The sequence below is a fragment of the Myripristis murdjan genome, chromosome 16, assembly GCF_902150065.1.
Source record: "Myripristis murdjan chromosome 16, fMyrMur1.1, whole genome shotgun sequence".
NCBI lineage: Eukaryota > Metazoa > Chordata > Actinopteri > Holocentriformes > Holocentridae > Myripristis > Myripristis murdjan.
Genome location: NC_043995.1, coordinates 17409571 through 17422615, shown reverse-complemented (window position 1 = coordinate 17422615; position 13045 = coordinate 17409571). Strand labels below are relative to the sequence as shown.

The following is a 13045-nucleotide window of genomic DNA, read 5'->3' as shown; positions in this document are numbered from 1 at the left end:
TGTGTGATTGTCTCTGTCATGATGTGCATGTGTTTGTGTGTGTGTGGCATCGGTGAGCAGAATTCAGGGGAGAAGGTGAGCAAGATGAGTCTGGTTGACTTGGCAGGAAGTGAGCGAGTGTCCAAGACTGGAGCTGCTGGGGAGAGACTCAAAGAGGGCAGCAACATAAACAAGTGGGTATTGTTGCACTAATGCTTTGTAAAGTGTATGGACTTCACTTGTGGGTCATTCAAACTGAATTATTGTGTGTGGCTGCAGGTCTTTGACCACACTTGGCTGTGTGATATCTGCTCTGGCTGACCAGTCTGCAGGGAAAGGGAAGGCCAAGTTTGTGCCTTACAGAGACTCAGTCCTCACCTGGTTACTCAAGGTTTGACCCGCACTTTACACAGCTCTTGTTTTGATTATTGTAAAAACTTGTAATAGTAGTGTTTTTAACAGAATATAGGAACATCAGAAAGTTGGGGGGAATAAATATATTCTGTGCATTTGTCTTTGGTTGTTGGGGGAAGGGGGCTGGAGTGATTTAAACCCCCCCCCCCCCCCCAACACACACACACACACACACACACACCCCCCCTGTTCAGTGCTTGACTTCTACTGTATTGCCTGGTGTACAGTTTCACACTGTATTTTCCTTTATACAGGGCTCATGGAGCTCTACCTCAACAGTGCATGCCATAATTTCCCTAAGCACTGCGTATTGCTAAATATTACTCACGCATAAATGCACACTACCAACCACCTAATAAAAATAGTCTTACTTTATCCTGAATACCTAAGTTAAATACCTTACTCTTCTTTGTGATATGTTTTTTGTTTGTTTGTTTGCTTTTTTCAGGACAACCTTGGTGGCAACAGCAAGACAGCCATGATTGCTACAGTGAGTCCAGCAGCCGATAACTATGAGGAGACTCTGTCCACACTGCGCTATGCTGACAGGGCCAAGAGGATTGTCAACCATGCCGTGGTGAACGAAGACCCCAACGCTCGCATCATCAGAGAGCTGAGGGAAGAGGTGGAGAAGCTCAAAGTGCAGCTCTGTCAGGCCGAGGTGAGAGAGGGGTCTGGTGAACCACAGGGATTGGTGGGGTTACGTAACACCCAGGCAGTAGATTGCATTGCTCTAGTATAGTGTCATAATGCATTGTGAATAAATTTCATGGCAGATTTGTTATCACTCAGATAACGCTCCAATTTCCAGCCATGCTGACTGGCTCTCTTTGTTGTTCCCACTAGTCCATGAAGGCCCCGGAGCTGCAAGAGAAACTGCAGGAGTCTGAGAAACTCATTCAGGAGATGACAGTCACATGGGAGGAAAAACTCAGAAAAACAGAGGAGATTGCAACAGTACGCACATCAATCATAACAGATACTTCAAAATCTCAATGTTAAATCCAGAATATGTAGCCCATAAGTATGTGCTCATTGTCATGTGTCTCTACAGGAGCGTCAGAAGCAGTTGGAGAGCATGGGAATCTCTCTGGAAACTTCTGGGATCAAAGTTGGGGAAGACAAATGTTTCCTGGTCAATCTGAACGCTGACCCTGCCCTGAACGAGCTGTTGGTCTACTACCTGAAGGTAATACAGATTTAAAATGCGATAATGTGATGCTTTTCTCGATCCCCATAGGGAAATTCTCCATTTGCTTAATCCTGCTCCACGGGGAGGACAGAAAGTAGGTCAGCCACAGTTTTACCATTACAGTCTACAAGAATAAACTATAATAAACTGCAAGAATGTTCATGATTTTTTTTTCTTTTTTAGAAGAATTCAGTTCAATTCCAGATTGTAAACCAGGATTCAAGTAAATGATTCAATTCAGCACTTTTAGCTAAAATTATATTTTCATGAAATAAACACATGCAATAATGTAAGACTATTGTTTTTTTTTTTCTTCTGAACTATGAAAAAAAATTAGACAACAAATTTACTTAAACATTGTTTATTAAAAACATTATTGATAAAAATTGCAATTTTTAGTGTTCTCTTAGATCACCAAATATTAGGTGTTTTTGTTTTAAGAATTATGAATGATTGTGAATGATATGAAAGCATTTCATAGCGATTCAGGCCAAAGTCAGAGCAATTCCCCCTATTATTTTCTTGTTGCAAATTAATGCAGATGGGCAGAATTTATAATCAAATTCATTGATGCAACAAATGAGTTGTTACACCCCTATTCATGATTTTTTTTTTTTAATTTGTGTGCTTATTAATTTTCATTTTCTCACATTGGGAATATTACATAAACAGTTTCAGTGTGAGCATTAGTAATTAGTAGTTCCACCAACGATACTGTAATTACAGAGAAGGCAGGAATCACAAATGTAAAATAAAACCGTCTTCTGCTTCCTGTGACTTAAGGTAGCTAGGATTCATCTTCAAATTGCAGCTCATTCACTCACTCACTCACTTGCTCGGTCTCTCACTCAGTCATATTGTTAAAAATACCGCGCACCCACACATACCACAGCTGTAATATTTGCCGTCGTCTGAGGCCCTGGAACCTAACACGTACGTCGCAGCATTCCAGGCCGTCTCTGGACAACACAGTGATCAGAGCAGAGCCCAGCAACAGCAGGCTTATGGGCACTGAAGTCGGACACCCAACCAGCCAGTTGGACCCATAAGAGCAGAGAGCAAGGCAGGGCATGTGAGAAACAGTCTCCCCAGCACACAGAACAACAGGCCTTTGTCTGGGTTCTGCTGGCCAGCCTGGCATATCAGTGTGGAATGACTATGGTAATGTGAAGTGGGTGATTTAGCTGCAGGGAAGCACATCCTCTGCAAGTTGGGATGTTTGTTTAACTGCGCCCACTCTGTAATGAGAAAGACACCACTTTCTTCAGCTTAGGCCTTGTTTGGCTTTGCTTTCTCTCTAGACATTGCCAGAACAAAAGAGTTACTCTTTTGTTGTATTTTGTACAAATTTCTTCAATAAGTAACAGTTTGCAGCTCTGGAAGTCATTACTAATGAGTAATTGCGGGAATTGCACAAATTGAATTATTTTCAGGTCTGTCGTTATAATTCATCCTAATGTGTCTTACACCTGTGTGTAGGAGCACACCCGTGTGGGTGCAGACACGTCCCAGGACATCCAGCTTTTTGGGATAGGAATCCAGCCGGAGCACTGTGTGCTGGAGCTCTGCCCAGATGGTGATGTCACCCTCATGCCCATGGAGAATGCCAGGTGAGCTACGATGCAACACACACACACTTCTTCATGGATGACTGGACCCCAGTGTTTCACATGACCTCATGATACAAGCATCTGCAGGCGCGGCTTTGATATCAGAGCCATGTCTCACTCCCACTACAAAGACTGTCGCTGCTCAAATACAGTTTTCCTTAAATAAAAGCTGCAGATTAAAATGCCCGACATGCTCTGTAGACAGTTGTACAGTCATTCTCAAACTGGGGGTTGTGAGACATTTTTGGTTGGTCATGATGTCATGATGATTATGACACAGGGAAAAATATTTTTACTTTATTTTTTCAAAAAAATATTTCTCTATTTTTTAGTGTTTTCTTGTGAAATACTGAGTAGAACTTGAAGCTTCCTCTGATAATCAAGCAAATGAAAGTGAGATGTTCTTTGGTTGGACTGCTCATCACACTCACATGTAGCAGACATAGCTTTGTTTTAAGGGGTCACATGCCAAAAGGTTAGAGAATGACTGCAGTAATAAAAATTAAATTCTATTTGTCCTATAGAACCTGTGTCAACGGAACGATGATCGATTGTTTGGTCCACCTGTGGCATGGAGACCGAATATTATGGGGCAACAACCACTTCTTCAGGTAAGGTGTCTTTCTCCTCATGGCTCATTCAAACATTTGAACAGTAGAAGTTATACATCTACCTTCACAGAAAAATTATCTCATTGTAATCTGTATTGTGATACAGGATCAATCTGCCTAAGCGGAAGCGGCGGGACCGTTTGAAGGAGCTAGAGAGAGCCTCTCCCAGAGAGAGCTTTGTGGAGGCAGATGTGGAGACTGCCAGCGAGGCCTCCTCTGAGCAGGACTACAGCTACGAGTTTGCCCAGATGGAGGTCATAATGAAGACCCTGGGGAATAACGGTATGATTAGGATAATATACCTTCTGCAATCTATGAGCTTCTTGCATTCAGCCAGCAGCCCGTCAGCTGTACATGCCCATTTGCATGGATACAGTCCCAGTTTGGTTTCCGAAGCTTGGTCCAAGCTGCTCTTAGCTAATCATAATGTCTTTGTATAAAAAGTATTGAAACCATTAAAAGGATACCAGAGCTCTAGTGTTGCTGTAGGTCACTGAGCAATGTGGGGCTTGTATTACATGATCCAAGCTATTTAATGGTGTGAGTGTGTGTGTATGTGCATAAACCCTCTAACTCTTCAGTCATATGCTCCTGTCTAATTCACTTGATATTACCTGCAGCATTGCACCTGCCTTGTGAGGAGGCACACATGCTACACTATACTTCACCTCACCTGAAATAAGCATGTATGTCTCAAGTTACTGATTACTATTTGCTGTGCCTTCACTCTGGCAACTCCAACCAGTGATTCCCACTCAAGTTGTGCACAATAAAACTGTGAACTGTTTTTTGGATTGTAAGATGTCATGTCACGTGTGCAGACCCCATGCAGAATGTGGTCCAGGTGCTGGAGAAGCAATACCTGGAGGAGAAGCGAATGGCTCTGGAGGAACAGAGGATGATGTACGAGCGAGAGCTGGAGTCACTGCGGCAGCAGCTGTCCCCCGAGAAAACACCCCAACATCACCGGAGCAGCAGTGACCGCCTTACATTCCCAATGCACACATCCCACAGTAAGCTGCGACTGTGGACAGAGGAGAGGTAAGGAGCATAAACTCACATGCATGTGCTCAGTGTCCAAAATAACTTTTTGGCTCATCTGCCAACAGCAGGTAAAAAAATTACCAGCCAGAAACGTTTTTTACCCACCATAAAGCTGCCTCATGCATTTATTTACATAATTTGCTTTTAAGATTCATATTTTAGCCAGGATCCTGGGGCTCCAACGTCAGTCTGACGCCACCTCTTGGAAAAATGCAGACCTCTGTGACTTTTCTGTTTGTCTTTCTCTTCATCTTTGTGATGGCTAATACTGGAATTGTGTAGCCATATCTCTAAAAAACATGTAATGTAAATGTTTCTTAAGGCAAAAAATTAACAGACATTTTGTAGAAAGTGCCAAATAGTAGTAAGCTGCTTTGATTTGATTGGCTGACATCATGATAGATGCGGCGCACAGTGAGGTTCACATTAGTCTCTGCCGGTACACATAAAAACCACAACGATGGCTGGATTTATTCTTCTGCCAGATCCAAAATTGACCCGTATTTGGCACTTGGCGGACGGTAATTTTGGACCCTGCATATGCATACACATACTGTTTATTCACACAAGCATACACAGATATTTGCACATACAAAAAAGTGCTCACCCGCTACAGAGATTTCAGGTCTTCTTCAAGTTCAAATAGTTTAATTTTAACATCTGTCACCTCATTTTATACTTCATATAGCAGAGATAGCAGAGATTTACAGAGAATGTGGCTTTGAGATGCATTTGCAGTAACACTCAGCCTAAATAATTTCAAGTAGAATCCACTTTGCCTCCTGGCAATCCTAAATTCCTCAAGGTATGGATTTAGCAAGGTGCTGGAAACATTTCACAGGGATCTTGTTTTCTGCTGTCTCGGTAAGATCATGCAGTTCAGATATTTCAGTGGCACATTATGCTATGGACATGCTTTTGTGGTTGAGATCAGGGGAGTGAGTGCAGGCAGATGGAGTAAACTAAAGTCATTGTCATGTTCCTGGAATTGATACTGAGACTTTGGCACTGTATCCTGCAGGAAATATCTATTTGAAAAAGGATAGACTGTGGCCATAAAGGGATAAGCTTGTTCAGCAGCACTGTTGAGACTGCGGCATTCAAATAAGGCACAACTGGTACCAAGAGGCCAAATGTGTGCCAAGAAAACATCCCACACTATTATAGTACTACAACCTGCCGGCACCATTGACACCTGGCACAACAGATCCATGGATTCTGTTCAGTTATGGTGATCGTGGACACACTGCTGCCTGCTGAAGATGCCTATCTGCACACCAATTTGGCACTGAATTGACCTATTGAAGCAAATAGGTTGGTAACAGGTGTACGTACACCTGTTACCAACCTGTTTGCTTCAATGGGTCTTGCCATTTGTCTTAATTCTCATCAACAACACGTTTTTGCTGATTTTTTTTTAGCTTATGGCACCATTCTCGGTCAGGTCTAACTCCCATAGGGCATTTAAATCCCAGGAGGATGGAATTTTTGCCATCAGTAGCCCTTTCTAACATTTAGTTGAACAGTAACTTAACCTCTTGACCCTGTCTGCATTCTTTATGCTGAGTGCACATAACAGATAAACACAGGATGAAGTCTTTAATGCTGATGAGTGAATGGTCTCTGTGTTTTGGTGTGTTGTGTTGTGTGTCTCTGTGTGTGTCTGTGTGTGTGTGTGTGTCTGTGTGTGTGTGTGTGTGTGTGCGTGTGTGTGTGTGTGTGTCAGGGACGAGCTGTTTCGGCAGAGTCTTTCTCGGCTCAGGGAGCAGGTTGTGAAAGCTAACACCTTGGTGCGAGAAGCCAACTTTTTAGCAGAGGAGATGAACAAACTCACCGACTATCAGGTCACCCTTCAGATTCCTGCAGCCAACCTCAGCGCCAACCGCAAGGTCAGACCTCTGGACCACACCAGTAACCACCCCATTTTGAAATGAAATAAAATCTCTGGCTGGGATTTGAGGCATTTGTGTTTGAATGATATCTAGGCTTTCATGTAGTTGAACAGATGTCTGATTTCACTGTTTGTTTGGACATATGTGATTGGTATTCCACGATAATAATGTGCACTGACATTTTTATAGCGTGGGACCATAGTGAGCGAGCCAGCCATTCAGGTCCGGAGGAAAGGGAAGGGAACTCAAGTGTGGACCATTGAGAAGCTGGAGAACAAACTGGTGGACATGAGAGACCACTACAGAGACTGGAAGGAAGGCACAGAGGAGATGGTGAGAAACAGACAATGGGCCAAAAGAAGAAAATGAGTGGAAAAGTAAAAAAGGAAAGAATCCCTCAAGTAGGAAATGTTTCTCGAGATGTCTCAGAGGGAATGATTACAGGAAATAAGTCTACGTGGGTGCTATGATTTAGTTGTCAATTGGATTATGTTTTTATGCAATACACAGGGCAGAAAGAGGAGTAAGTATTTTACCTTCAAGATGTTTTCTGATTTGGATTATTGTGTCCCATTCTTTTAGTGTTACAGGGCCAACAGCAGGCACACTGACCCGTTCTATGAGGCACAGGAGAACCACAACCTGATAGGAGTGGCCAACATTTTTCTGGAGTGCCTTTTCCACGATGTCAGACTGCAGTATGCTGTCCCCATCATTAGCCAACAGGGAGAGGTGAGGGCACACCAAGATAAACAGATAAATACAGGGATAAATTGCTTCCTGGATACTAACGTGCAGCTTCCCAGAGTTTTTTACACTGATGTTTATGTTCATTGTTGGTTATATCTGGTATTCACTTTTATGACTCCACATGACAGATTTATTTCCCCATAAAATCAATCCACTAGCAAGGACCACACCATCAACAAGAGACATTTAAATGATTTATTGATAAGATGATGATTGATTGAGGTTTGAGCTTGATTGTTGTTCTTGGGATAGCTGACTGTGTGTGGGGAACCTTCAGTAGAGAATCTGCCTTAGCATCCGAGCATGACGGACCCCCCTTTGGACGCCACGGAGGAAGGAGAAGAAGAAAAAGGAGCAGGAAGAAAAGAGAACTAGGGCGGGAGGGATGGGTGCAGAATACGAGAGCAAAACAGTAGGAGTGGGTTGGGTGGGTATTTATAGGAATGCCGTAAGAGATGTGCTTGAGGTGTGGTCCTACTCCTGAAACTCCGCTAGTAGCTTTAGTTTTGGAGAGAGAAAAATGTGCTGCTAGAAATTCGTCAAACATTACTTCCAAACAACAGATGATAAAATCTTTAAAAACATTTGTTTTCTTCAAGCAAAAGTTTTCAACATGCTTTATCCAAGAATATTTGGATCACATGGTGATATTGGGGCGATGCTGTCTCCCCGCTCCTACAGGTGGCAGGCAGGCTACACATCGAACTGATGCGAGTTAGCGGGGCCGTACCAGAGCGCCTGGTTGGTGGAGACGACTCGTCAGAGAACTCCAGTGAGAGTAGCTGCTACGAAGTCATGGACACCAACGGGGAGATCGTCCACATGGCCAAGAGGCTCACCTGCAGGGTATGAGCAACCAGTTTACAACCAGTGACAACGCTGAAGGCAACATGTAGGCTATTTCAGGCAGAAAATGTAATGTAGCAATGGAGGACAAGCAAAATCTCAGGCTCGGGTCAGGTTCGGACATAAAAATATGCGGCCCAATCCACACTCTAATTTCCGCAGAACTACTGCTCCATTTTTGACCAACCATGACAGCTACCCGTCTTCAACATGCAAAAGTATTTCCAGAATTTATTGATCAGTCAGACACATCCAGAAATTAAATTATGGATTTTGGACACTACCCTGATTGTGTTATTAGGCTGTCATAACCACACTTTTGCAAGCAGTCCATTCAAAACAAATAGCAAAGACAATATTGTTGTAGTCTGCACAGGAAAAGTCCACCCAAATCATACTCCTGTTTGTTCCAGTTTGTCTCAGATAACAGCATATAACAGTTGTATCATATTTTTGAGATAATTTGTACAAGTTTGCAGTTTTTTAAATTTCATCCAAACAATGTTTCGAAACTAGAGCAGGGTGAAAGAAAAGCCGAAACTGTTTGTTACCATACACCTGTGTACCACAAAGGAAATTTCCAGGGGTGAGTCTACTGTAAAGCTCCAGTGGAAGACATTCTAGGGACGGGCAACACAAATCAGTCTACAGGTAGATTCTGAAATTGATATCTCTTTTCCATTCAGTGCGCTTGTGTTTCTGCTGCAGGTGCGGATCAGGGAGGCCACAGGGCTCCCACTTAACCTGTCCAACTTCGTCTTCTGTCAGTACACCTTCTGGGAGCAGGCTGAGCCCACCGTGGCTCCTCCCATGGTCAGTCCAGACACTCCCTCCTCCCGAAGCCCTGATGCCCAGTTCACTGTCCAGTTTGATCACTGCAAGGTAAGGACAAGGGACAAGGTGCTGCACAAAATGGAAGGCTTGCTAATACTTAATGCATGTAATACAGTTTATGAAATGCCAAGGTGTGTTAGTGACTTTTATTCTTGAATACTCCAGTATCCCAACTCTGTCATTGCAGGATTATGTGGTGCATGTAACAGATGAGTTTTTGGAGTTTATATCAGACGGGGCATTAGCCATTGAGGTGTGGGGTCATCGCTGTGCTGGAAATGGACGTTCATTCTGGGAATTAGATGCTCTGCAGGCCAAGACCCGCACACTCCGAGATAGGTATAATATGTATCACAACTTGCACTCAATCTTATGCATAGATATACACAAACAGACACTCATTTCATACCTTGATCACTCTTGGCTGCGGTGTTTTCAAGGTGGAGTGAGGTGTCTCGCAGGATCGAGCTGTGGGCCTCCATCCAGGAGTTGAACGAGCAGGGGGAGTACTCAGCCGTGGAGCTGCAGCCTGGAAAGGACATCAGCACTGGGGGAGTCTTCCAACTCCGACAGGTCAGAGAAAAACTATGAAGAGGGACTGTCTGGCCAGACCAGCTGTGTTACACGAAATGCATAATTAAGAGGATCATAACCGAATTATCCACTTGCCGTTGTAAAATGCAGCTGAAATAGTTTGAAAGTGGAGTGTTATGTATCGGAGACAATGGTTAAAGCAGCACATTATACCTGGGTATTTGTCCAAGCAGGGTCACTCCCGGAGGCTGCAGGTGTGTGTGAAGCCAGTGCAACATTCAGGCACTCTGCCTCTGCTGGTGGAGGCTGTGCTGTCTGTCTCTATTGGCTGTGTGTCCGCTCGCTCCACCAAGTTGCAGAGACCTCTCGACAGCTACCAGGTCAGTGGAAACCACACACACACACACATTTTTGCAAACAGTGTATATCTATGTGTGCACAAGCGTTCATATACTCATATATATTCATATACGCACACATGCACAGTACACATGCACATGTTAGACTGTGAGCCTACTGCATATCAACAGTAATAATCTTATCGTAATCTTATGTGATGCAAAAAATTGAATTATATGCTAGTGGTGTCTACATAATGGTGTCTCAGCTTTCTTGGGTTTTGTGCCCTTCATGTTTCATCTATGTTGGTGACAGTGAATATATAAAAAGTTGAGGAATGTACCAGCTCATATCGGTGCTCTGTTAGCTTTGTTTGTTCTGTTAACATGAATTGCTGTGCTCTGATGTGAACAGGATGCAGTTGCATCATAGAATCTAGATAGCAGATTGATATCAGAGATTGTTTCCAGTTTTGCCTTTAGTAATAAAGAATGTGGCTGATAATAATTGCCATATGTCACACTATAAATACACAAAAGCACATCTTTGTGTGACTTCAAGCACAGATTTGAAATATTATCTGAGGTTGAACTTTTGACATCAGTGAGATTACAGCAGGAAATTACAACAGCAGTGACACCTTATGGTAGGCGTTTTCTGGTTCCCCACATGTGATTGAGTGTGTTCTCTCCTGCCAGAGAGAGGTGGAAGACGATATGGATAGTTATCAGGTACCATCTCAGTCTGCTACTGCTGCCGCTCCCACTATAGTTCACTCTCAGGCATGATGAAAACCGAGTGCTGATCATGTGTTTGCCAACTAGGCCCGTCGCTGAGGACATGGGGTGGGAGGCAGGAGGCAGAGGGATGTGCCTCTCCCAACTAAAGGAGTGCTTTATTAAACACTACCTGCACATATGGATGATTTCTGACTCCGTAATTATCAGTCACACCAACCATTCTTTGGCATCCCTCTACACACAGTACAGTGCCACCCATGTCTGAGCCCCCAGCTAGCAGTTTGCCTGCCAGGGACCTCACCCCGCTCTTTTCGCCTTTACCTCCGGTTGTACACACTAACGCTACTGATTGCTTGTCGCTACTGAAAAGCTGCAGGAGCAGTATGTCTCACTTAATCACACAGGCACTGCATGGCTGCATGACTTACAGTACTTTGCATGGTGGAAGTCTGTTGGCATCAGAAATTTGAATTTTGGTTGGCTTTGAGGTTTGTTGGGTTCTCTGGAAGCTGCAGAGGGGATTCTGCTCTCTGTGATTGATCTGCCATGCATTCAGGTAGGATTCTGGGTGGCTGTGATTGCATGTGAGAACGTGTCTGTGTGTGCATGCAGGTGTGTATGTGTGAGTGTGTCTGTGTGTCTATGCATGCATGTGTGTGTGATTTGCAGATAGTTTGGGGAGATTTGTGTATGTATGTGTATGTGTGTGGTCTAGGCTGGCGAGGAGGTTTTTTTTTTTTAATATAATCCCACCATAATCTTTTTCTCAGCCGACAATAAAGACCTGGAGGCTTTGATTTTTAAACACCCTTTATTTGGGGACTTTTATCAGGATTAGCTTTGACTTTGGCTTTTCCAGTACATTAGCCATTGCCGTATTAATAATAGAGGACCCAGGACCCAGGAGCAGTCTGGTACACCTTCAGATGGGGCAGCCCTGTGCACCCTCTCCTTCCCCTGGTTTAGCTTTGCTGTGCTCTAACGACAGATCTTCCGCCTCTCTGGAGACAGCTTGCATTGATTCTGGTCTCTCTCTGCTGCCAGGAGGAAGACCTCAACTGTGTTCGAGAGCGCTGGTCAGAGGCTCTGATCAAACGCAGGGAGTACCTTGACGAACAAATCAAGAAAATCATCAACAAGCAAGGTGTGTCGCTTGATGCTTGCTCTAGGATCGTTGGGTTGGCTGTTATAGGCTGTGTGCCACCGGCTCCATCCCTATATTCTTTCTCGTCTTCAACATTCTCTTCTGTCTCCTCTGTCATAACTTCTATAATCCTTTCTGTGCGTATCCAGAGAAGTCAGAGGAGGATATTGAGCGTGAAGCCCGGCTAGTGGAACAGTGGGTAGGCCTGACTGAAGAGAGAAATGCTGTGCTTGTCCCTGCGCCTGGTAGTGGCATACCTGGAGCTCCTGCGGACTGGTAAAAACACACACCTGTACACACACATATCACACTGACCATTGCAATCCCTTGAATTTTTAATTCCATGTTCAACTGATTGTAGGACCCCACCTGCTGGAATGGAGGCTCACATCCCTGTGCTCTTCCTGGATTTGAATGGTGAGTCAGGCCCATCCATTATATCATTGACATTTCACAGGTTTCCCCCCGGCATTATAAACGGTGACTAACTGTCTTTCGGCTGTGCCGCCAGCGGATAATCTGACAGTAAATGAGCAGCTGACTGGGCCCCACGCTGCTGGAGTTAACTCCATCTTGCCCAAGGAGCATGGAAGCCAGTTCTTCTATCTGCCTATCATCAGGCACAGTGATGAGGAGGTAAGTCATGGCTTTGACATTTCTGCCCCCCTGTGGCCGTAAAGGGAACTTTTAACAGAAATGGTAATGTGAAATAACTTCAGCAGGGTGCTTGGAATTGGCAAGTAACTTCAAGAAAGAAAAGTCTAGGTCACTGTGTAGGTGATTTAGCAGTTGTTTTTTTAGGTATCAGTGCACACCTCACCTATTTAAAATTTTTGTAGATGAGTCATTTGTAGTTTTTCACATTTACTACATCCTCTGCTAGTACCAAGCTGTATAGGTAGTGAATCTATTGAATGTTTTAGTGTGCTTTATGTGTATATTTTTTCCATCAGCTGATTTTACAAATCCAGACAAAGGCCTTGTCCTGAAATGCATCTGTCTTATGAATCTGTAAAAACTGTTATCAGTTCTATCAGCATTGTTGGAATTTCCTTTCCCTGCGAAACACACAAAGGCAGGATAACAATAGCTTTTTTCTCCTTAATTATGTTCAAA

At 43.8% G+C, this 13045-nt stretch overlaps 1 protein-coding gene across 1 annotated transcript in view; it reads left to right on the top strand.

The window, feature by feature from the left end:
* kif13a (kinesin family member 13A) overlaps positions 1-13045 on the top strand; it is a 42144-nt gene that overhangs the window by 19387 nt on the left and 9712 nt on the right. The window contains exons 9-30 of the mRNA XM_030071820.1: positions 61-173; positions 259-370; positions 842-1054; positions 1240-1350; positions 1448-1582; positions 3065-3195; positions 3720-3806; positions 3913-4088; positions 4628-4847; positions 6577-6739; positions 6932-7075; positions 7325-7474; positions 8174-8338; positions 9047-9220; positions 9360-9511; positions 9613-9745; positions 9940-10086; positions 10744-10776; positions 11830-11929; positions 12079-12205; positions 12291-12346; positions 12441-12565. Coding sequence (XP_029927680.1) covers positions 61-173; positions 259-370; positions 842-1054; positions 1240-1350; positions 1448-1582; positions 3065-3195; positions 3720-3806; positions 3913-4088; positions 4628-4847; positions 6577-6739; positions 6932-7075; positions 7325-7474; positions 8174-8338; positions 9047-9220; positions 9360-9511; positions 9613-9745; positions 9940-10086; positions 10744-10776; positions 11830-11929; positions 12079-12205; positions 12291-12346; positions 12441-12565 — 2967 coding nt within the window. The remainder of the gene's footprint in view (positions 1-60; positions 174-258; positions 371-841; positions 1055-1239; positions 1351-1447; positions 1583-3064; positions 3196-3719; positions 3807-3912; positions 4089-4627; positions 4848-6576; positions 6740-6931; positions 7076-7324; positions 7475-8173; positions 8339-9046; positions 9221-9359; positions 9512-9612; positions 9746-9939; positions 10087-10743; positions 10777-11829; positions 11930-12078; positions 12206-12290; positions 12347-12440; positions 12566-13045) is intronic.